This window comes from Megascapheus bottae, chromosome 12 (assembly GCF_031878675.1).
Source record: "Megascapheus bottae isolate mThoBot1 chromosome 12, mThoBot2.hap1, whole genome shotgun sequence".
NCBI lineage: Eukaryota > Metazoa > Chordata > Mammalia > Rodentia > Geomyidae > Megascapheus > Megascapheus bottae.
In genome coordinates, this window is record NC_143520.1 from 5968796 (window position 1) to 5993599 (window position 24804).

Consider the following 24804-nt stretch of genomic DNA (forward strand, 5'->3'; position numbering starts at 1 on the left):
TCCCAGAATAAGAATTTCTGGACAAGTCACAATGGTAAGAAAACTTGGCCGAGCTTTATTGAATAAGTAAGCAAGCGGGAAAACAGACAAACAGACACAAAAGAAGACAAGCAAGCAGAAAGACAGGGGGCTGGGAGAGGGGGAACTCCTTAGCTGTTTGGGGTATTTGTATGGTAAAGACAGGGGGTCTGGCTTCAAAGTTATGCAAAGGTAAGTGTGCTAATCACTTGTTTTAATCTTTGCTCTAATCACTCCTGATATTACTTTCTAAGTTTCTGGATGTCAGAGTCATTTCTTTCCAAGTAAGAATGCATCCTGCCATAAAACAGACCTTTATCCTTGAGATAATGGAGCTTCCCTCTTATCTGCATTTTGAGTAGGAGGTTGCTTAAGTTTTGGGGAAGGTTTTTTTCTGAGGAAAGCATACATCCAGCCAGACAAGTTGTTAATTCTTAGGGTAAGAAATGCATCTCTCAGGAAGGAATGCATTCTGCATTCTTTGAAGTAAAGATGACACTTCTTTGTTTCTAACTACCATATTTGAGTTGCCTTTATCAGTTCTCATTTTGCTCAATTTATCCTGCTTCATTTTTCCCAAATGACTTTGTTTCCTTGTCTTTTTTCCTTTCCTTTCCTTTCCTTTCCTTTCCTTTCCTTTCCTTTCCTTTCTTTTCCTTTCCTTCCCTTCCCTTCCCTTTTCTCCTTCTCCTTCTCCTTCTCCTTCTCCTCCTTCCTCTTCTCCTTTTTTCCAGTCCTGGAGCTTGAACTCACGTCCTGGGAACTGTCTCTGAGTGGCTCTGTACTCAAGGCTAGCACTCTAACATTTGAGCCACAGAGCCACTTCCGGCCTTTTCTAAGTAGTTTATTGGAGCTAAGAGGCTCATGGACTTTTCTGCTTGGGCTGGCTTTGAACCTCAATCCACAGATCCCAGCCTCCTGAATAGCTACTATATTGCAGGCATGAGTTACAGGTGCCCAGCTGGTCCTTTATTCTTAAGGGAAGCACATGAATGAATATTTCCTGTAAGCCTGTCATACATCATTTCCCTTGCTTCATTTTCCCTAAAATGACATTGTTCCCTTAATCTTAAATGAGATAGATAGACAAACTTGAAGCTTGAGTATTTGAATTCCTGGTAGCCATTTACCATGTCACATTTTCCCTAGGTATCCTGCCTCATTTTCCTCTAAATGACTTTCATCCCTTAATCTTAAGTAGATGAAGGAATATCTCCTGTATTTCCTGTATATACACATATATGCACATATGTACATATATGTGTATATACATATATATTGAGGAGCTAAAAAGCGCCCCCCATTCTGAGGCAGTAACCATCTTGTTTACTTTAAACTATGGATGACCCAAAGTGCACATAAAGAAACAGAATTGTTGCGCCCCTAAATCAAAGGGACTAACCTGTCTGTGTTAAAATTAACTAAAACTCACATAAATTCCAGGGACAGCATTTGTTTTCTAAGCCATAAAACTACCCCCAGGGGCCAGGAGTTTGGCCTAGTGGTAAAGTGCTTCCCTAGCATGCACGAAGACCGGGGTTCTATTCCTTGGTACCACCTACATAGAAAAAAGCCGGAAGTGGTGCTGAGGCTCAAGTGGTAGAGCTCTAGCCTTGAGAAAGTCCAAGGACAGTGCTCAGGCCCTGAGCTCAAGCCCAGGACTGGAAAAACAAAACAAAACAAAACAAAAAAACTACCCTCAGATAGTTAATTAGGACTCAGCCATAAAACTACCCTCAAGACAGTTAATTAGGCCTCAACCTGCATGGGAACCTCCTTTTAGCTCCAATTGCCCTGGAATGTCCCTAACCCCCATACCTTATCTTACTCACCTAATTGTTGCAAATCTGTGGTCTTTGCCTTTAAAAGCCATGTAAAATTTCAGCTCAGGGCTTCCTCCTAAGCTCTGCTGTGTAGGAAGAGGCCTGAGGTGCAGCCCACCTGAATAAAGCCTTGCTTTTGCATTTTGGAATGGTGGTCTCCTTGGTGGTGGTCCTGTGGTGTAGGCATTACAATATGTATACATATGCATATATGCAAAGGAAGAGAGAATAATTCAAACCTCAACAAGCAGAAGTTTTTTAATTTATAAAATATATTTTTATTGTAATTAATAGAAGGGTTACATTATATTCACCAGATAGAAGGTACATTACTTCACAAACATTGATACCCTTTCTCATGTTTTGGTCCCCATTTCCCTCTCCGCACCCCCACCCCTCATCCTGTTTTTCTCCCTTCCCTATCCTATTTCAAATAAACAAATAAACATATATGCAATATATCAGATAACAAGGTAAAATACTGTAACAATATGAGATAATCAAGGGACAGCAAAAGAAATGAGAGATAACATAGTACATAAGGACAACAATCACTCATTGTATGGCTTTTGTTTCTATATCCTGGAGGTCCTTTCATTTAGCCTCATCCTATATGGCTTATGTATCTAGGTTTTGCCCTATTGTAAACCTCTGCTAGGATAGTCCAAGAGAGGGAAACCATTGAGCCTATGTTCCTTTGAGTCTGGCTTACTTCGCTGAATTTGATTTTTTCTAAGTCAACAAGCAGAATTTTAAAAAACTAGATTCTGGATATTGTTTCCCTTGTTATTTAGTATCCAGAACTCATGCAATCTAGAACAAATTACTTTATTGTAGTTACTTTGTTTTGTTTTGGTTTTGACACGAGGTCTGGTTCTGTAACCTAGGCTGGACTCAAAATTTTTTTAATACTTCTGGCCCGGCACGGTGGCTCACGCTTATAATCTTAGTTACTCAGAAGGCTGAGATCTGAGGATGGAGGTTCAAAGCCGGCCTGGGTACTAAAGACTAGGAGGCTCTATCTCCAATTAATCACTAGTAAACGGGAAATGGGGCTTTGGCTCAAGGGGTAGGTAGCCTTGAGCTGGGGAGCTCAGGGACAGCACTTGGGCCCAGAGTTCAAGCCCCATGACCCGCCCCCCACAAAATTGTAATCCTTCTACTTCAGCCTTCTTAATGCTGGGGTTACAGGCATTTGTTACCATTTTTGTTTAAAAAAGACTTAACACGCGAAAACAATCTTCAGGAACACCAGGTAAGCATAGAAACCCATTTCCATGGGTAGCAATCATGAGACCCGCACCAAAGGTAGTGCATTCCAGAACACAGTTGCAGCCAGTACCCCGTGCAGAAGCAGCGTTTGATGAAAGTGGCCCCCAGGAAAGCCTTCCTTCCGTGTTCCACCCTTCCGGCTTTCTAGTTGTGTTGAAAGCCAACAAAAATCAGCCCGGTGGGTGGGAGGGCTTCAAATCTCTGCTGCTGGCTGCTCATGGCCGACTCCCGGCCAAGAGAGGTCAGCTTTCTACTACTAGAATGGATGAATACATCCAGGGTCTTAAGTTTCCTGGCCAGGTTTGGGGGAAGATGCCTTCGAATTTTGCACTGGGATTTTAAAATGGTCCTTAAAGTGACACAACCCTCAATCTGTTCTCCCACAACAAGTCTGGGCCCTGATCGTTTTCCCTCCGGAGCAGAAGCGGCGGCGCCCTCCTACTAAAGACAAAGCAGTCTGCGGACCTGAGTAGGCCTGGAAGTCTGGGAACCCCGAGTGGGCAAGGCTGAAGCTGAGCTGCGCTCGGGTTGGCGGAGGGACTGAAGAGGAGGGGGTGGGGCGGGCACCCAAAAACCCTGGGAGCTGAAGGTAGGAGGGACAGAGGCCAGGCGGGGCCCGGGCTGGCAGGGGAGGCGGGGCCAGGGGTGAGGGGCGGGGCTCCCCAGGGCCTGGGGCGGGGCCTGCAGGGATCTGGGCGGGGTCTGACAGGCCCTGGGGCGGAGTCTGTCGGAGCGGGGGCGGGGCCTGCCAGGAGCTGGGACTGGTCCCCGCGGCGAGGCGGACGCCGCAACGCCGAGGGCCCGCCCCTCGCCCGCGCCCCGCCAGTCCCCCCAGCGGGAGGAAGGCGAGCACCAGGGAGCCGGGGGAGTCGCCGAGGAGGCCGTGCTGGAGCGCTCCTGGATCTCCGGCCGACGTGGGGAGCCAGGCCACAGCGCCGCGCTGCTCTTCTCGTCTCCGCCTAGCCGTCCCTCCCGGCCATGTCCCACAGCAGGCATCGCGCCGAGGCCCCACCGCTGGAACGCGAGGACAGCGGGACCTTCAGGTCGGCGTCCGGGCCCTCGGGACGCGGGGCCCGGAGGGGTGGGCGGCAGAGGCGGGGGCGGGGGGCCGGCTCTCCCGCGGCATTCTGGGTAAAGCCCCTTCCCGCGGCGGCGCGCGGCCCCGCCCTCTCCGGAGCCGGGCTGGGGTCCGCAGTCGCGCCCCGGCTCCACGCAGCGGGGTGGCGGGAGGTGGCGGCTGGTGCAGGGCTCCAGCCGGGCTCGGGGACTTAGTCTGGGGTGGTTGTGGCGCTGGCGCCCACTCTGCCCCCTTGCGGGCCCCCCAGCCTCCATTCAAGTTCAGTGTCTCCAGACTTCCCTCCGTCGAGCCGGGCCCTGGCAGTGACTGCCGGGCACTGAGGCCTGGGGACAGGTGCGCCCAGGCCTCGCCAGCTCCGGCCTCGGTCACATGGGAGCTGGGAGCTTCCCTTGTCACCATCGGTGGCAGTTGGACCTGGCCTGCCAGTGTACGGATTTTCTGCTCACCCCTTTCCTTTGGCACGCAAAGCACACGCTTTGCAATTTTCCGTCTTTGGTTTTGTTCTGTTTTTGCAGTTTGGGGAAGATGATAACGGCTAAACCAGGGAAAACGCCGATTCAGGTATTGCATGAATACGGCATGAAGACCAAGAACGTCCCGGTTTATGAATGTGAGAGATCCGATGTACAAGTAAACGTGCCCACCTTCACCTTCAGAGTAACCGTTGGTGACATAACTTGCACAGGTTTGTATGCACAGTTCATCCCCGTGAGCATGCAGGTTGGAGAGACTCACACTGGTGTTCCTTTCAGTGTGGAAGAGCGTCTTACGCCAGATATCGAGGAAGAAGAGATTCTGAAACAGGGATCTCTCTCACCGAAGGTCATTAGGATTTTTCAACTGTGTCTGATTGTCTAATCTCCAGACACAAGGAAACTCAGAAGCTGAAATGTATCTGGCATCCTGCAAACCTCTGCACCCTAGGATGCTGTTTAAGGTCATCTAAAGAAAGTCCTTAGAGCTGTCAAATGTCTTAATTTCACAAATCATAGCAGATACCAGGAGGCATGAGCCCAGCTTTTCTGAGCTCTTTCTTCTCTTTATGGACACATTGAGAACAGTGAGTCCATTCTAGGACTCTTGACTCTGTGCCCACAAAAGATAAGGAGAAACAGAAGGTTCTCATGCACTTTATTGCATGGTGTAGCTTCTGACCTTGAAACTTTATGTTTTTTTTTTTTTTTTATAAATTGTGTCCTCTTTTTATACTTGGATAAAAACTTCAGACAGATTAAAAATTACATGACCAAGGCCAATCAGTGAAGTTTCAAAGTTCAGACTGGAGCCTATTTTAATCTGTGAGCCTGAGAAAATGTTAACCAAAGCTGCCCATTTTTTTTTAATCTAATAAAACTTTACTCTTAGACAAACATGAGTTCTTGATCTCCAAAGCTAGTTTATCTTTTCTTTAAAGCATTTATTCTCCTCAATGATAAGAAAGGTTCAGTTCTTTAAGTTTTAGAGGGTTATATGCTCTGTGCTCTTATCCTGCGCTTAAGTTGCAGTACCTACACTTTCCCACTTTTTGTTCTGCTGATGCCTCCAAGATCTTCATCTTAAAATTCTTTTTTTTTTTGTAAATGTTGGCATTCTCTACTTAGCATGACTATTTAACTGCAGATGTTTTTTTTAAAAGTATATTGAATACCAGCTGTATACAGTAGTTCACACCTGTAATTCTAGCTATGTAGGAGACTGAGATGGAGAGGATCATAAGTCAAGACTAACTCTGAGCAGAAGATTTATGAGACACCCTCCATCCCATATCTCAGCCAATAAATAACCAAGGTGTGTCATTCTAGTTGTATGAGAAGCATAAATGGATGGCAGTACAGGTCCATCCAGGGAAAAAGTGAGATGCTACAATGAAAAGAACTGAAGGTATATTTTAAGTGTTTAGAGTATCTACCTAACAAGCACAAGGCATTAAGTTCAAATACCAGTACTATCCAAAATTAAAAAGGTATATATATATATATATATATACACACACACACGCATATATATATGTATATATATATATATATATATGGAAAATTAGAAAGATTGAAGTTCTGTCATCTAGTAGTTTGAAAGCATCATTTGTATCTCTGGAAAGCTGGATTTGTCTATGTCTAAGTTCTGTTTTTTCTCTGAAGCAAGCAGATTATTGGTGCTAATTAGAACCATTGGGTCAACAATGTATTATTACTTTATCATATCAGTTTGTTTTGCCAGTCTCCAGGGCTTGAACTCAGGGCTTGAGCACTGTCCTTGGGCTTTCTCAAGGCCAAAGCTCTACCACTTGAGTCACAGCACCACTTCCAGCTTTTTTCTATGTATGTGGTACCAAGGAATGGAACCTGGGTCTTTCTATCACTAGGCCAAACTCCTAGCCAGTGGAACAGTTTTTAAATATTTGTGGAAAAGTAGTCCTTATTTTGCCTTCCATGTGATTTAGATTTGAAGCTAAGAAGTCTTCTCACATTATCCTGTCTTCCTGTATCAGCTGCCTCTTAAGTCTGCCTCTTAAACAGCATAGAGTCCTCTTCCTTCTTCCTCTTGCTACTGTCTAGGAGATCACTGTCATCCTTCAATTGGATTATATTGTTCTTACATTTAACTAACTGTCCTTTCCTCACATCATCTGCAATATTCACTTTCTACGTGACAACCAAAGTGTTCTTTCTAGCACTCAGAATTGTTTTTCCCTTTTTTCTTTTCTTTATTGTTTTTGTTTTCATTGCCAATACTTGACTGAACTCAGAGCTTAGACTGTGTCACTTAGTTTTTTTTCCACTGAAGACTGACACTCTACCACTTGAGCCATAGCTCCACTGCTAGCTTTTCCGTGGTTACTTAGAGATAAGAGTCTCATGGACTTCTCTTTGAACCAGTGTCTCAAATCAATCTCCTGAGCAGATAGGATTATAGACATGAGTCAGTGGTACCCAGCTTTGTTTTCCTTTTCTTAAAATCCATGCAGTGGCTTCCCCATCCTCCTGTAGAAAAATGCCAATATTTTAACATCATTTACAAACTTTTTAAAAAATGTGATCATCAAGGATACCAAGTTAGCAGGTCATCCCAAATACATGGTTTAAGAAATTTTCTTGGTAATCTCTATATGCTGTAAGATTCGCAAAGCACATATTTATAATACCCTTTTATTTAACCTCTTCTACCATCCCCTGCTCTGGCTGTCCAGTTCTTATCTTAAAATTGCTTTCATCACACTCATGCTTCAGCTATATTCAGCTTCTTGGAGCTTTGAGAACACTGTGTTCTGGTTGCCTGTGAGTCTATTTATCTAGAATGTTCTTCCTGTTCTCCCAGCTCTCTCCAGCTTCCTAGTTTCTACTCTTCTTTCGGTGTGTATTTAGTTACCTCTTCATGAAACCTTTTTACATCCCTACCAAATATATAAGAGGTGCAACTTTTTTTTCTTTTATTTTTTAGTTTTTTAATACAAGGTCTTACTTATATAGTACAGACTGGCCTTGAACTCTCAGTCCTTCTGTCTCAGTCTCCAGAGTGCTAGGATTATAGGGATTATAGTCATATACCACCACAACTAGCAAGTTATTTCTTTTGTGCCCTCAGTCACTACTTGTAGCATTGGATATTTTTTGTTCTTAAATTTTTATTGTAAAGGTGATGCACAACAGGGTTACAGTTACATAAATAAGGAATTGAGTACATTTGTTTTGAAGTTGTTACCCCTTCTCTCATTTTCTCCAAGTTTTTTACCTCCTCCCCCCAAATGGTTATCAGACAGAATTGCAAACTAGGCTGTCATCCCTTGAAGGGAGGACTCTGTTCTGCTTTATGTCCTCAATGTCTGTGCTGATAGATAAAAGAAGATAGCCTGTCTATCCTCTAACACTTGAGGGCTGCACTGAAACTTTTTTTTTTTTGTCAGTCATGGGGCTTGAACTCTGGGCCTGGTCACTGTCCTTGAGCTCTTCAGCTCAAGGCTAGCTTTCTACCATGTTGAGCCACAGTGCCACTTCCTTGGAACTTATTTTATGAGTGTAAGGGTTGGTTGGCTTGAACTCAGAAAGACAAAAAAAAAAAACAAGACTGAATTAACCATTTTCAAATGTGAGTGCTTATATAAGTATAGAATCCTCTTATGTACCCAGTTAATGGATACAGAGTGTATGAATTGCATATAACATAAACTATAACCTTCATATGTCATCCCTTCCCTACTGTACTCATGACTAAGAATAAGAGCAGGCTACTAGCTTACACTTATACCCGGTTTTCTCTCCAACAGTTTGGGCTAGCTCATACTTGTACACAGTTTGCTCTCCAACAGTTTGGCTTTAGGCAGATTTTTTAATGGCCTATTGGTAGAATTCTTGCCTAGCATGCACAAAAGCCCTGGGTTCAATTTCTCGGTACCACATACACAGAAAAATTTGGAAGTGATGCTATTGTTCAAGTGGTAGAGTGCTAGCCTTGAGAAAGCCCAAGGACAGTATCCAGGCCCTGACTTCAAGCCCCAGGAGTGGCAAAAACAAAAAAAATACTTCTTGGTGCAGAAGAATTTCCTTTCTGTAACTGTTAATGTATGAATTTTACATAGTGATTATTTTATTGGAGTGTAAAAAGCGAATACCAGTAGTAAGTTTGTTTTGTTATGATGATATCTATGAAAATGACATGTTTTCACGGGAGATACAAACTTTCTTTTTAAACCTCAATGCAGGTGAAGGTACAAGTAAGAAGCTGGCGAAACATAGAGCTGCTGAGGCTGCCATAAACATTTTGAAAGCCAATGCAAGTATTTGGTGAGCTAAATTTCTTTGTATTCTGCAGCTCAAAATTATCATGGCTGAGGTAAGATTTGAATGTGCTCACAAAAGCAACAAACTGAATGATTATTAATATTTTAGTTTTAAATTTCTATTTCTTTGTGAAAACCTGGCATTTGCTAAAGACGTTTTTCCTACTTACATCTAACAGTTAGCAGTTAAACAAAGGCTCTTGTAAACTGGACTTTACTAGCTCATGATGTAGTACAATAGTAGAAAACTAGTTTCTGCCACATGTCATATTCTGTAATAGGGTTTATTTCTATACCAAAACAGCTGTGAGGTGGAAAGGAATCATAAAGTATAGCTCTATTTTGTTGTGATTCTCAAGCAGATGCCTTTCCTTGTAGTACAAGCTGCTCTCAAACTCATGATCCTTTCCTGCTGAGTGCTGGGATTACAGACATGATCACCACGTCCAGGCAAAATTACTTTTAGGAATTCTCATTTGGAAGTAGCATGCATACCAAATACTAGAGAATGTTATGTGAGATAATAATTCTCAACATGTATTGCCACATTAACTTTTGTCCCTTACTTGAAGTGCTTTTGCAGAGTGTTGGAGCATCTCTTGCATTATAAAGTAGTACCTATTGCTTTCTTTATATTTTTCTTTTAAATATACTCAAACATGCTCCAGTTCAGGCTGTTTATGGCTGACCATAGACACCAGTAGTATTTGAGATAGATTTCTTGTTCTTCATCCGTAGCAAAACTTTTGAGTATCTTGAGATATCTCAGTTCTCATGCAGTATTTCAGGGCTTTTTTTAAATCATTCTAAACCTTCTGGGTCATTTAAAACTAACCGGTGGCCAAATGCCAGTGGCTCACACCTATAATCCTAGCTACTCAGGAGGCCGCGATCTGAGGATCATGTTTCCAAGCTAGTCCAGGTAGAAAAGTCCCCATGAGACTCTTATCTGCAATTAACCACTGAAAACCTGGAAGGAGTGTTGTCGCACACTAGCCTTGAGCTGAAAAGCTTAGGAATGACCCAGGTCTTGAGTTGAAGCCCCATGACTGACGAAAAAAAAGCCGAATTAGGGTTGTGGTTCATGTGGTGTAGAACTCTAGCCTTGAATACAAGACTTCAGGGACAGCACCCAGACCCTGAGTTCAAGCACCCAATTATCAAAAAACAAAAAGAACTAACTAGTACCATGTCCACCTTCTACATAAGTACTTGTCAAGACAAACTTTGGATCTAATAGACAATGTTTGTTACACATTTGATTTATGAGAACTTTTCAACACATGCCATTGGCCTGATAGATTTTGAACTTTGCCACCAATGGCACTTTATTTATTCACCATAAGAAGGCTAACAAACTATATATTGTACGTAACCTGTAATCAGGCCCCAATTGATTTAACTTAATATGGAGACTTTCTTAGTTCTCCATTACAATTACTTTGGTAGCTTCAACATGCAGCATTATAAGTGAATACTTAACATCTCTTCAGCTTATATAATATGTAAACCCGAAAGTTCTGGCAGTTGCAAAAAAAATAATAGCCTTGAAGTAGCAATAATTAATTTATTCTTCAGTTACGTATGTGGTAATAACCTTGGCATACAGATTATTCTTCATTAAACATAACTCATAAGTAATTGATGATTTTAAACTACCTAGATGAGATTGTTCTCTTCTTCTGTAATCATAATCCCTACATACAGAAAATAGATTGATGCAGGCTGTTTCTTGCAGGATATGTATAAGTCTTAGAGAATTATCTTAGCCCCTGAGCAGATAATGGAACAAACAAATCTCTCTTCCATAGAATGAATGAAAAAAATTATGTTCTATGTTGTCTATATTGCTAAACTAAATTTTCTGGCTACTAGTCTTCCTTTTTTGAGTAGTTGTAATGTTCTTTAAATGTATTCCTACTAAGCACCTCTAACAAAGCCTATGTAAATAAGTCAACATATGTTTTGCCATCCAAGAGCTACAGTGAGCAATTAGTTGGTATGTGGATAAATTGTATATATATATATGTATATATATATATACACACACACACACACATATATACACATATATGTATTATTAGTCTTTAAGCACAGTGTGTTTTGATTGATATCACCCTTTCATCATTCTCCCAAGCTTATCTTTTTCCTTAGCCAATTTTCTTAAGAAAGTCTCAAACAAAATACTATAATGGAGTTGGGAACATAGCTTAGTGGTAGAACATTCACTACCATATTGAAGGCTTTGGGTTCAATTTCCCAACACTGAAGAAAAAATAAATAAAACCCAAAGAAAAGAAACAAAAGAAAAAATGTTATAATGGCTCAAAGGAGTGAGATTAAGATCCACTGAAGTTCAAATAGGCTACTTAGCCTACTTGGATGATGGCTGGTTCTTTTTAGAACAGGTGGAGAGAAACGTATCCTATGTATAAGGAATGACAAGAGTAGGTAATACTTACCTATTTAGTAATTTGGAGGAAATGCTTTTAGTTAATAATAACTAAAACCTTATTTAGCTTTGCAGTTCCTGACCCCTCACTGCCTGACCCATCCAAGCAACCAAAGAACCAGCTTAATCCTATAGGCTCTCTACAGGTAAGTTGTAGAGTTTCTCTGTAATAATATTTTGTCTAATGATAAAAGGTACAGTAAACTAGTGCTATCACATGCTGAGACAAGCAGTTCATACTTTAAAGATGAAATGGTGAAGCACTGTGGTTTTATTCACTTGACGAAATTTTTACTACGTGTTTTTGATTTCCTTCTGTATGCCCTATTTGCCTTTGTTTTGTGAAAGTGCCATTGGAAATCAATGAGTAAAAAATTTTTATTTTAAGAACATTTCTTAAAGCCTGGTGCTGTTGGATCATGCCTGTAATACTGGATACTCAGAAGGCTGAAACCTTAGGATCATGGTATAAAGCCAGCCCAGGCAGATAAATCAGACTCTTATCTCCAATTAACTAGAAAAAAAAGCTGGAAATGGAGGAATACAGGGGGTAGTTGAAACAGTAGAGCACCATCCTTGAGTTCAAGTCCCAGTATTGGTGTACACACACACACACACACACACACACACAGAGACAAGAATATCTCTTGCCTCTTTGGTGACAGACCACTTTCTACTTCTGTTGAGACAGAAGGCCTCATTAAAGAGCCAAAGTCAAGTAACTTAACCTAAGAAAGGTGAGGTGGCCCCCTCATTTGTGTAACAAAAAAAAGTAAAAAGGAATACATTTATATCCATACGTACATGGACATATCTACACCTGTATAAAATGTTGTATTCATTCTCTCTGTCTTTCTCTCTGTCTCTGTCTCTGTCTCTCTCTCTCTCTCTCTCTCTCTCTCTCTCTCTCTCTCTCTCTCTCCTGTAAATGTATGCATGTAGAATATCCTTTTTGCAGATTTTCCACGTGTTCCGTTGGACACTCTTTTCCTCATTATCCAATCAATCCATTCATCTCTTGCTCCAGCTTTGTGAGATTTTCTGTAATTTTCTTCACTTTCTAAGTCCCTGTTCCCTGTCTCTGTTTCTCACCTGCTATTGATGAATACATTAGTCAGATATGGGTCTAGAAGAAGTCCATAGCTAGGAGGGCAAGAGCTTTTGGAGCTGAGAACAAATGTCTTTTCTGCTATTGGCTTGTCTTTCTCATTGAACTCTGATATTACGTTATTATGGCTTAATAGAAAAAATTCTTTTCATCTCACAAAAGTGCTTCAGTTATGGTAGGGCATATAAAGTATGGAAATAACTAGGAAATACAGGGTCTTTTCTCATTTTTCAATCACAGAAGGCCATTTTTTGCAAACAAATTAGTAGACATGGGATCAAAATGAAGAATGAATACTTCTTTTGTGTGATTGAGCAATTGTGCAGTTAAAATTACTATTAAATCCTCATCTCAATTTTATAGGAACTGGCTATTCATCATGGCTGGAGACTTCCTGAATATACCCTTTCCCAGGAGGGTGGACCTGCTCACAAGAGAGAATATACCACAATTTGCAAGCTAGAATCATATATGGAAACTGGTACTTTTTTTTTCATTTTATTTTTTTATTATCGAGGTAATATATAGAGGGGTTACAGTTCCATTTGCCAGATAGTAGTTGTATTATTTCTCACACATTGATACCCCTTTTTTTTGTTCCCATTTCCCTCCCTCAACCCCCTCCCAATCATCTTGTTTCCCTCCTTCCCTTTCCTATTTCAAATAAACAAATAATCGTATATACAGTATACCACGTAACAAAGTCAGATACAGTAACAATATGAGATTAACCAAAGGGCAACAAAGGAGAAAAGAAATAATATAGTACTTTAAGAATAACAATCATCAAGATAAAGCTCTTGGGAAATTGGTACTTTTTAAAAAAAATTACATACATATGAATGATTTTAGATAATGGCTGACTATGGAATTTCTGTATCTTTTTAAATATATCTGGGGATTAGTTGATATGCTTCTTTTCTACTGTTTCTAATGTCCTATGGTTGAGGAATATAAATATTAAGTACAAGGATACTTGTATTTCCTAATTTGATGTTTTTTAAATATCAGAGATGAATGATTGACTCTGTATCTTAAACATCTACATAGATGTTTTACTAAATAAAAATAAACAAACAAAAGACTGGTAGCTCATTCCTGTAGTCCTAGTTCCTCAGGAGGCAGATACTGGCGGAATCAGTTTGTGACCAATCCAAGCAAAAATTTGGCAAGACCCTCTACATGCCAGGAAGTATGTTGTTTACATTTGTAGCCCTAAGTATGTGGTAGACAGAGACAGGATAATCATGAAGGAAGGCTAGACTGTGAAAAGTTAGGAAGATCCTATTTGAAAAAGAAACTAAAACGAAAATAAAAAGTCTGGGGTATGGTTCAAGTAATAGAGCTTGCCTACCAAACACAATGCTGAGTATAGTCTCCAATATTGCAAAAATAAATAAATAAAATTAAAAAATTAAAGTGATATTTTACTTCTCAGTAAGATTTAAGCATTATAAATCATAAAATTCTCGTAAGAAACTCATGAGGTATCCACTAATTAATTAAACAAAATGATTTACACATTTGATCATCCTTTGCAGATATTAATCTACTGTTGTTGTTGTTTATTTAGGAAAGGGGGCATCAAAAAAACAAGCCAAAAGAAATGCTGCTGAGAAATTTCTTGCCAAGTTTAGTAACATTTCTCCAGACAACCACATTTCTCTAGTAAGTAATTATCTGTCAGTTATTATGTTACTGTAACTAAGCATCTCTTACTATAGAAAGGTTTTTTTGACTTCTTATGAAAAAGATATGACAGAATGACAATTTTTAAACTTTTTTTTTTTTTTTTGCGAGTCCTGCTGACTGAACTCAGGGCCTGAGCACTGTCCTTGGGTTTTCCTCAAGGCTAGTGCTCTACCACTTGAGCCACAGCACCTGCTTTTTTCTATGTATGTAGTACTAAGGAATTGAACCGGGGTCTTCATGCATGCTAGGTAAGCACTCTACCACTAGGCCAAACTCCTGGCCCTAGAATGACAATTTTTTAAAAGATAACCATTGTTCATTTATATACTTCTAAAATTTTTAGCTTCTTCCCCTATATAATCCCAAGTTACAAGAGTGACTCAAGTGAAATAGCTTGGGAAACACAGTAAATTCAGAATATCAGGATGGGATCTAAAAATGATAGTTAACGGAGGGTATAGCTCAATGATAGAGCTTGTATTTAGCATACATGAGGTGTTGGTTTGAATCTCCAGCATTTAAATAATAAATAAAAAGAAAGATAGGGAGCCGGGCAAGGAAAAGCTTATGTGAAGGCCATGGAGTGGAGCATTATGTCTAGTCAAAGGTCCCTAAGTGAGTTGGTGTGTCTCGAGCAGTGTCCAAGAGAAAGAATCTCAAACAGTAAGGATAGAGAGACAAAAAGGGTTACCTGGCATATTGTATATACTTTTATTTATTTATGTGAAATAGGAAAGGGAAAGGGGGAAAACAAGATGAGAGAAGGGGTGGGGGGAGGGAAATGAGGACAAAAACATGAGAAGGGGTATCAATGTGTGAGAAGTAATGCACCTTTTATCTGGCACATACAACTGTAATCCCTTATTAATTATAATAAATACAAAACAAAACAAAAAAAGACAAAAAGGGATGACACCTTATACTGACTGTCAAATTAAGGAAATCTGAGTAATGCAAAGTCATTGAAGAATTTTAACCTGAGACAGGTTAAAAAGCAAATCTATTGGCTGGATTATGGTGAGTAAATGAATATTAAGATCAGAGGAAGCCAGACAGGGTGGCTCATGCCTATAATCCTAGCTACGCCGGAGGCTGAGATCTGAGATCACAGTTCAAAGCCAGCCTGGACAATAAAGTCCATGAGACTCTTATCTAACCACCAGAAAACCGGAAGTGTGTTGTGGCTTAAGGGGTAGGCCTTGAGCTAAAGAGCTTAGGGACAAAATCCAGGCCAGAATTCAAGCCCCACAACTAAAAAGATCAGAGAGACTGGCTAACCAGGTATTAGAGAAGGCAGATAAGAAACAGTAACCTAAGCTTGGTAGTGTCAGAGGAAATGGAAAGAAATGAGTAGATTTTTAGAAAACTGAAGGAAAAGAACATGCTACTTGATTGAATGTAGAGGGTAAGAACAGTGGGGAAAACAGATGCCTCATTTTGGTAGCTGAGAGATGGTGGCAGTCTTTAATAATAACTAACAGAGTAGGAGGGCAGGCTATATGTTGAGATTGAAGGAAGTATGGAATAGCCAAGTGGAGATATTGAAGAGGCAGCTGGTAAGAATCAATATAGGATTTAGATCAATTATGTATCAGTTCCTCTATGTGGTAAAACATCTTTGAAAAATATTCAGTAGTACATAAAAAGAATAAATGTGCCACAGACAAGGAGGGCTAGTTTTATAGACAAGAATAGTTCATAGTTGATAAATAGGTGAGTACAACTAACTCAAGGAAAAGAAGCAGTTCTTACTAGGTAGCATTCAGTAATCCTACTAATAAAAAGCATCCAGAGTATCAAAATCATAGCTAAATGTTTATGTCTATCAGAAATAATACATTAACACCGTCTTCACTTGACCTTATTCTAGAAGTAACAACCAACATAATTAGGCAAGTGAAAAACAATAAGAAATTGGAAATAAGAGGAGATATAAATGATTTTTCATTACAAATAGTCTGATCGTATCCCTGTAAAAACCTAGATATAAACTACTATAAACAGTAACAGAGTTCATCAAGGCAACTGATCATGCAATTAATATACAGAATCAGTAACTTCTGTGTACTAAAGTTATGAAAATAAAAACTAAAATAAGTACAAATGGAAGGTTAAAAAATTATTGTTCTGGGAAGGAGAGTGAAGATGGGTAGAATTAAGGCTAAGATTTGTTTTGTGCTTTTATATTATTTGATATTTATCTGAGTTTACTTGAAAAATAATCAAGTTTGTTTATAAGTAGTAAGGACTAGAATATAAAAGGTACATTCCATGGAATGTATCAAGGAAAAAGTAGTAGACTTGTGGGAATACACCTAAAAGTGTGAGAACCTGTGACAGTAAGACTTTAAATTCTACTAGGGTTCTAATGGAAAGTACATAAATATAATGCTATCTTTTCATATTTTATAGAAACAGTGTTGTAAATATACAAATGTAATATAGTCTCTTTCACAGTTCACCAGAATTCTCAAATGTGACTAATGCCTACTAGATAGCTAAAAAAAAATAAATAAAATACAAAGTGAGACTATGACTATAAAGTAACTGTTTTTGGTACCACATATAAAAAGCTCTTACACATTGATTAACAAGACAACCTAGTAGATGAAATACGAATGATTAAAGAAATAGAAAAAAATGTTGAGGATATTTTCACCTTTAAACTGGCAAAAACTACAAAATCTGATACTACCTGATATTGAGGAGGAGATAGGACCCCTACCCCCCACATTCAGTTGTAGGAGTATAAATGGCCTCAAAAATCTGGTTGTCAGTATTTATCAAGACTAAATAATTCTACAGAGAAACTAACCCAAGTATAAAGGATTACATCTTTTTTTTTTTTTTTTTTTTGTGGGTCATGGGGCTTGAACTAGGCCTGGGTGCTGTCTCTGAGCTCTTCAGCTCAAGGCTACCGCCATACCCTTGAACCAAGTCCTACTTCCAATCTTCTAAAGGTTAATTGGAGATAAGAGTCTCAGGTCCTTTTGTGCCCAGGCTGGCTTTGAACCTTGATCCTCAGATCTCAGCCTCCTGAGTAGCTAGGATTACAGGTGTGAGCCACCGTGCCCAGCAGGATTACATCTTATTGCAGTATTGTTAGTAAAAATGGAAACCTAGAGACAACCTAAAAAGACCATCATTGGAGACTAAGATAAATGTCCTACAAGATGAACAAGACAAGAAAAACTTTCATTTTTGTTTAATAAGATGGTGTTTGTGTGCAAACAACAACTATGAAAAGTTACCAAAGAAATTTTTTTTAAATTATCAGGGTACTATATAGAGGGGGTTACAGTTATATTCGCCAGGTAGTAGGTGCATTACTTCTCATGTTTTTGTCCCCATTTCCTTACCCTAACCCCCTCCCAATCATCTTATTTTCCCCCTCCCCTTTCCTATTTCAAATTAACAAATAAACATATATACAATATGCCAGGTAACAAAGTTAGATACTGTAACAATATGAGATTGACCGAACAGAAGAGAAATAACATAGTATATTAAGAATAACAATCATGCAAGATAAAGCTCAGAGACATGTTTTTTAACAGCAAGTATCCCTGGGCTATAGAACAGAGGTCTGTGAGGAAAGGAAAATTAGAAAGAGTAAGTTTTTTCTTATGTATTTGGCCATGTGTCACATATTTTTCTGTACATAAATTATGGTTTTTTATTTTTGTTTGCCTGCTTTTTACCTTTTTCCTGTGCTGGGTATGGAACCCAAGGATATGTATACAAGGCATAACTCTACTAATATACTATACTTCTAGCCCCGAATAAACAATTTTTAAAAGTTCTGATCAACGGGCTGGGACGTAGCTCAGTGGCAACGCCCTTGACTAGGAAGTGCAATATCCTGGGTTCGATCCCCAGTGCCAAAAAGAAAAGACCAAAAAAAAAATACAGTTGAAAAAAAAAACCAACAAAAAACCACCCTTTTGGGCTGGGAGTTTGGCCTAGTGGTAGAGTGCTTGCCTAGCATGCATGAAGACCCGGGTTCCATTCCTTGGTACCACATACATAGAAAAAAGCCAGAAGTGGTGCTGAGGCTCAAGTGGTAGAGTTCTAGCCTTGAGAAAAATCCAAGGACAGTGCTCAGGCCCTGAGCTCAAGCCTAGGACTGGCAAAAAAAAAAAAAAAAAAAAAAAACAACGAAACAAACAAAAAAGTTCTGATCAAGGAAAAGAAATTTTCACTTTGAAAATTCAACAAGTGATTTGCCTGTATATCATGGCCATGTCTGGGATCTGTTGAAAATCTCTGTAGTTCTGTCATGCTCACTGATAAAATTTACTTCAGAAAGTAGTTGTGTTTAGCCATAATGTGGGACAGCAATTGGAAAACCATGAACTAACATGGAAATATAAACCATTGTAATAACAGAAATGAAAAGAATGTAGGGGAGAATAAAGGAAAGAGGAAAGGGAAAGAAAAGAAAAGAAACTAAGGTCCTGTGAAATATATGTGATAAGAACTACTTGCTATTTATTTGAACAACTCAACTCAAACTCATCCCTTACATTTCACCGTTCCTACAGTTGTTTTTGTTATTTTCCACCCTATAGGAGTCAATTATAATGTTTGTTATTTAATATAGAATGCCATAAAGATGTAGAAATGGCTTCATATCTCAGTTTGTAGCTTGCTTCATTGGGCAGATTCAGTTATTTGCTCAGGGTACCCTCAGATGTCTTCACACCTTTCAAGGTGACTATTAGTTTGACCAAGAGACGTTTCTACTATACAATAGTCTGGGCTTTGCGTGATTATTTGTTGTTTGTTTTCCCTGATATTGTGTGGGCCCTTCTAACTCCTCAGATGTGCTTCTTAGATAAAAGACATCAACTTGGTAAACAGGGAATGAGAGTAACCAATGAATTAAAGGTCTCCACAACACTAATATTGGTAAACAAAGTATTTTTAAATACAGTATATTTACTTAGTTTTTTTTAAAATCATAATATGTTATTTGTTAAGTATGTATACTTACTTTTTTTTAGTTTAAATTGGAACGATAACAAAATGGTACCTATTTAAACATGTTTTATTAAATATATAAATATACTTTTAATTATATATAATATATATATTATATATATATATAAAAGTATATAAATATACTTTTAATTAATACTTTTAATTATGCTGCAATTGATGTTGGAACACAGTCCTAGTTAAAAGCTTGAATTTTTCTTTCTCAGACAAATGTAGTAGGACATTCTTTAGGATGCACGTGGCACTCCTTGAGGAATTCTCCTGGAGAAAAGATCAACTTGCTGAAAAGAAGCCTCCTCAGCCTTCCAAATACAGACTACACCAAGCTGCTAAGTGAAATTGCCAAGGAACAAGGTTTTAACATAACTTATTTAGATATAGGTATGATTTTTCCTTTGGTTTATCCCATGACATGTTTCGTATTAAAATGTGTTTGAGAAACAAGTCTCTATTATAACATTTTATTTATTAATTTAAAAAGTCAACAACACTAATAACAGCTAACTACCAGAAGTGTGTGTGTGTGTGTGTGTGTGTTAAGTAAACACATATAAAGAGCCAAGCACTGGTCTAAGGATGCTACATGTATCAACTAACCAAATTCTCTAACTTTGTGAAGTAAGTTCTATTACTCTGGTTGTATATATGATTTTATGCTGGTCCTAGGGCTTGAACTCAGGGCCCAAGTGCTATCCCTGAGCTATTTTGCTCAAGGTTTGCACTCTACCACTTGAGCCACAGCCCCACTTCAGGCTTTTTGCTGGTTAATTGAACATAAGACACTCATGAATTTTCATGCCTAGGCTGGCTTCAAACCAGGATCCTCAGATCTCAGCCTCCTAAGTAGCTAGGATTATAGGCAAGCGCCACCTACACTTGCCTGTTACTCTTTAATAAGTGAAGAAGATGGGTACATACAGAAAGGTTGAAAAACTGGCCCAGCATCACATAGTGAGTAAGGAAAGTTATATTAGGGATAATTCCCAGCAGTCAGTGGACTGGCTGGCTGTGCCAAGCAGCACTGCAGTCAAAAGGTGCCCTCTAGGACAAGTACCAAGTATTGGGGGCCAGAACTTCATTTTGTCATTGAGTGGTGACTATAGACTATACAGTAGAGACCAGTCTCTTTGTAGCTTTATCCCATTAAGCTACCGTCAGCTACATTTTCTCTAGCCTTTGTAGACAAATGTGGACAGATAAAAAAGTCAGTGTGAATGTTTTGTTTTGTTTTGTCAGTTGTGGGGCTTGAATTCTGGGCCTGGGTGCTGTCCCTGAGCTCTTTAGCTCAAGGCTAGCATTCTACCACTTGAGCCGCAGCCAGAAAGCCAGTTCTGGTTTTTGGTGGTAACTGGAGATAAGAGTCTCATGAAGTTTTGTGCCTGGGCTGATTAGCTAAGGTTATAGATATCAGTCACTGGTGCCTGGCAGTGTGAATATTCTAATTAATTTTATAAACTTGGTTAAGTATCTTGTGCATGTATATGTGTGTCTATATGTACATGTTTTGTGTCATGATTAGTATCAGAATATTGTGTGGAGAATTTGGTAACCATATTCAAACTTTAGTGAAATGTTTCTCAGACTTACTAGGACTGAAAAAGGAGAGTATTTAGGGCCTTAATGGAATTTATAATAATCTCTGTTACATTGGGTTTAAATTATAAATCAGATGCAATATTTGGTAGCCTTCAAATGATAAAGAAACTAAAATTTCATGCAGAAAGATTGTCAGGAAAGGTGGTTGAGGTGACACCATTTATTCAGTATTTATTATCTACATTTCTTTTTCTTTTTTTTTTTTTTTTTGCCAGTCCTGGGCTTCGGCTCAGGGCCTGAGCACTGTCCTTGGACTTTCTCAAGGCTAGAGCTCTACCACTTGAGCCTCAGCACCACTTCCGGCATTTTTCTATGTATGTGGTACCGAGGAATCGAATCCGGGTCTTCATGCATGCAAGGCAAGCACTTTAACCACTAGGCCAAACTCCCGGCCCTATTATCTACATTTCTTTTGAGATTTTGGGACTGTGGAATATGTGTAGTCTGGACAAAAGAGAGGAAAACCTTAGCTGAAGTTGGTGATTATGAATTAGTGATGCCTTTGAAATACTTCTTATCAGTTTTAAGAGTGAATGTAGAATTCACTTCTGGCTGGCTTTCTTGCAGCTACCTTCAAAAGAAGATACTCAGTTAACCAAGAAGCACATAAAGTGTTTCAGCATCATTATTCAATAGTGAAACATAATCAAAGCCATAATGAGGTACCAACCATTTCATACCCACTAGGATGGCCATAATCGAGAAAATGAAAAGCTGAGTATAGTGGCCCGTGCCTGCCTTCCTAGCATTCAAGAAACTGAGGTAGGAATATTGTTTAGCCCGGGCTGGACAGGGAGTTTGAGACCAGCCTGTGTTGTGTAGCTTGTCAAGAAAAAGGAAATGGAAATAGCAAGTGTCTGTGAGGATGGAGAAAAACTGGAACTTCCTATATTGTTGGTGGGATGTAAGATGTTTCAATTGCCATAGAAAAGTTTTTGAGTTCCTCGCAAATGATCATAATTATCCAGCAATTGCATTCCTGGCTGTATACTCCAAAGAACTGAAAAATGACATTCAAACAAATCTCTTTACACATATGTTCATAGCAAAGAATTGGAAGCAGCCCAAATGTCCATCAACAACTAAGTAGCTACATTATGAAACACACATTATGAAATGTACAATGATGTTATTCAGCCATAAAAAGGAATGAAGTTCTAATACATGTTCTAGAATAATGGGAGCGGGGAGAGAGAGACATGATAAATAAAGAAAGAAACCAGACAGAAAAGGGTATATATTATATTATTCTTGTTATTTGAAATAGCTAGAAAAGTTTAATCCATAGGAAGATGAACAGGACACAAATTGGTAGATGCTAGGGGGTAGAGAGGTAGCAATGGTGTGTGCCTGCTTTGTGAATACAGGGTATCTTCTCATATGATGAATATGTTTTTGGGAACTGGATAGACACAGCAGTAATGCAACACTGAATGTACTCAATGTCACTAAATTGTTTAGGTTTTTTATTTTTTTTGAATGTCGGGGTAACATATAGAGGGGTTACAGTTATAAGTGTTTAGTTTAAAATGGTACATTTTATATGAATTTTACTAAATTAAAAAAAAACTAGATACTAAAACTAGAGAGCTCTTTATTCATTAAATAATCCCAGTGGGTCTTGATGTTTACCAGTACAGTGGCTAGCTAGAAAAATAACATTATTCACAGCCAGAGTGAGTCCTGCTTTATAGTTGAATTTTGCTTCCTCCCCTTACCTCATTTCATCTTCAGTAAGTGACTTATTGATAAGAAAAATATTTGTTTCCTACATTTAAGTGGTTTTTTAAAAAAATAACATCATAGCTCAGCCTGTGCATGCTTTAAAACCTAAGAATATAAAGGCCAAAGTAAATAGGTTATTTTCTGTTTCAGAGACCTACAGAGCATTACTACCCCGTGGAAAATATGTCTATGTGGTTCTTTCTCTTTAAAAAATGTTGGTGTGGTTCAACAGTTTGTAAACACTACTCAACTAGTCATAGAAAAGTTGCTTAGGGAGTTTCTCTCAATTTCAGGAGCCAGCCATCTGTGCACTCTGATTGCAAGGGTTAGAAGGAGGCCTAGATGTATTCATGTCTTTCACGTTCCCTCAGGTTTTACGAAGCAATTTGACCCCGGTAGTAGTTTAGTCATCGTTTTGTCCATTGTTTTAAAGACATGGCAAAGATGGTGAGTGACTAGAATTGTGAATCATAGATGCTTAAAAAGGAAGAGAATATTAAAAACAGGATCTGCTTGCATGCATGCTTGACTCTAACCATGATGTTGGCATGTGTCATTACAGAAGAACTTAGTGCCAATGGACAATACCAATGTCTCGCCGAACTGTCAACCAGTCCTATCACCGTGTGTCATGGCCTAGGGATCTCCTGTGGCAATGCACAGAATGACGCAGCACACAATGCTCTGCAGTATTTGAAGATAATAGCAGAGAGAAAGTAAATTTGGGACAACCTAAAAAGTTACACATAAAAAGTTCCTTTCTCACCACTTCCCAAGTAAAGCATTTATTGTAATGTGAGTTTGTATGTTGTTTCCAAATCTTTTCCGATTCCATCAACGCTCCAGATGAATTATCTCCTCCTAGTGGTAATTAAACTCTTTTTAATGGCTTCAACTTTGTATTGGCATATTGTATTTATAAAGTTTGTATCACAAGACAGCATGTGGTGCCCATTTCACAGGCCCAAACACAAGAGGAAGAATCTGCATGTTTGATGAAGAATACAGGTACTGCTAGCAACGGTATTCTGGTGCTTAAACATTTTTTTCTGCAAGACTTTGTAAAGGGAATTCAAAGGAAGCTCCTTAGAGTGTTGAGGCTTTTGTTGAACATCTTTCCAAAATTTCAGGGAACACGATTGGTCTGCTGTGTATTTGAAACCATGAAATAAAGAGCTGTTGTCATATGAGGTTCTGTTCATTTTGTTTTAAGAGCTAGCAATTAGTCCATGGTTCTTTTTAGGCATTCTTCTGAGTATTTTAATGTATAGAAGTCTGTAATTTACGTAACTGTAACTTACCTCCAAAGGTCAAAGATAAGGGAACCTATGACCAAAGCAAAATTTGCAGACATACACGTGCTGCATCATTTTCTTATTTTCTTGAAGATTTTGCTATGTTGTATTTTTCTTTGACATAACCATGTGTAAATGAACTAACAGTTGAAAGAGCACTAGGAAAATTTTAAAAACCTTTCCAGGTCACTGAATTCTGATACAAGAATATTTGAAAGAAACGAATGATTAAAATGTTAGAACATAAGTTTCACAAATTGGGTTTTTTTTTTTTTTAAAAAAATCAATCATTTCCACATGTCATCTATCATCTCCACAACCCAGCTTGTCCATGAGATGGGAGTCCGAGTCCTGTGTTCAGACCCTCAGCAATACTCAGAAACAGGCTGTGACTGATGGTCAATTTTAACCATCTCAATCAAGTATTAATCCTGAAGAAAAACTTAGTAAGACATTTCTTTGTCAGGAAAAATACGATTTGACCATTTGAGAATAATGAATCTATGACAAAGGAAACCTCTACTTGTATCTCCTTTAAATTTCTAAGAGGCACATAACATTTCACAGGTTAAATTGTGTATAACACTTAAATCATAGGAATATTTTGATGAGATTAAGGAATAGATTTTAGAAACTGGAAGCAGAATTTAGTTATAAATAATCTGGTTGGACTAATCTTACATTTCTGTGAGTGATTTGGAATATGCCTCAGTCTAGAGATGACATTTAATCTTCCACACAGTGAAATGCTAGCTTTGAAGAGGTAATTAGGAAGATTTGGTAAGGCAAGAAGATGAGGCTCAAGGGTGTGAAAAACAGTATAACTTGGCTGTAAACAGTTCAAATGTATTGATAAGTGATGAACTCTGAGGATAAGGTGCCCAGAAGCAGAACTCTTTCTCTGACTACTTTCCTTATTTCTAGTTTTCTGGGAAAGTACACCTTCAACACACCATTCAGACGTCAGATT

The 24804-nt window shown here is 38.9% G+C and overlaps 1 protein-coding gene across 2 annotated transcripts; it reads left to right on the forward strand.

Moving 5' to 3' along the window:
* The first annotated feature begins 3933 nt into the window (after positions 1-3933).
* On the forward strand, positions 3934-23724 carry Prkra (protein activator of interferon induced protein kinase EIF2AK2). Of its 2 annotated transcripts, XM_090342554.1 has the most exons (8): positions 3934-4156; positions 4707-4876; positions 8888-8969; positions 11485-11563; positions 12889-13006; positions 14099-14193; positions 19425-19599; positions 23102-23724. In XM_090342554.1, exons 1-8 carry the CDS (start codon positions 4092-4094, stop codon positions 23257-23259), a joined length of 942 nt encoding a protein of 313 aa, XP_090198680.1. In that variant the 5' UTR covers positions 3934-4091; the 3' UTR covers positions 23260-23724. The 2 variants fall into 2 exon arrangements, with proteins under 2 accessions (XP_090198680.1, XP_090198681.1); XM_090342555.1 differs by lacking the exon at positions 3934-4156 and having other exon boundaries at positions 4788-4876; positions 8888-9018.
* Positions 23725-24804: the final 1080 nt, after the last annotated feature.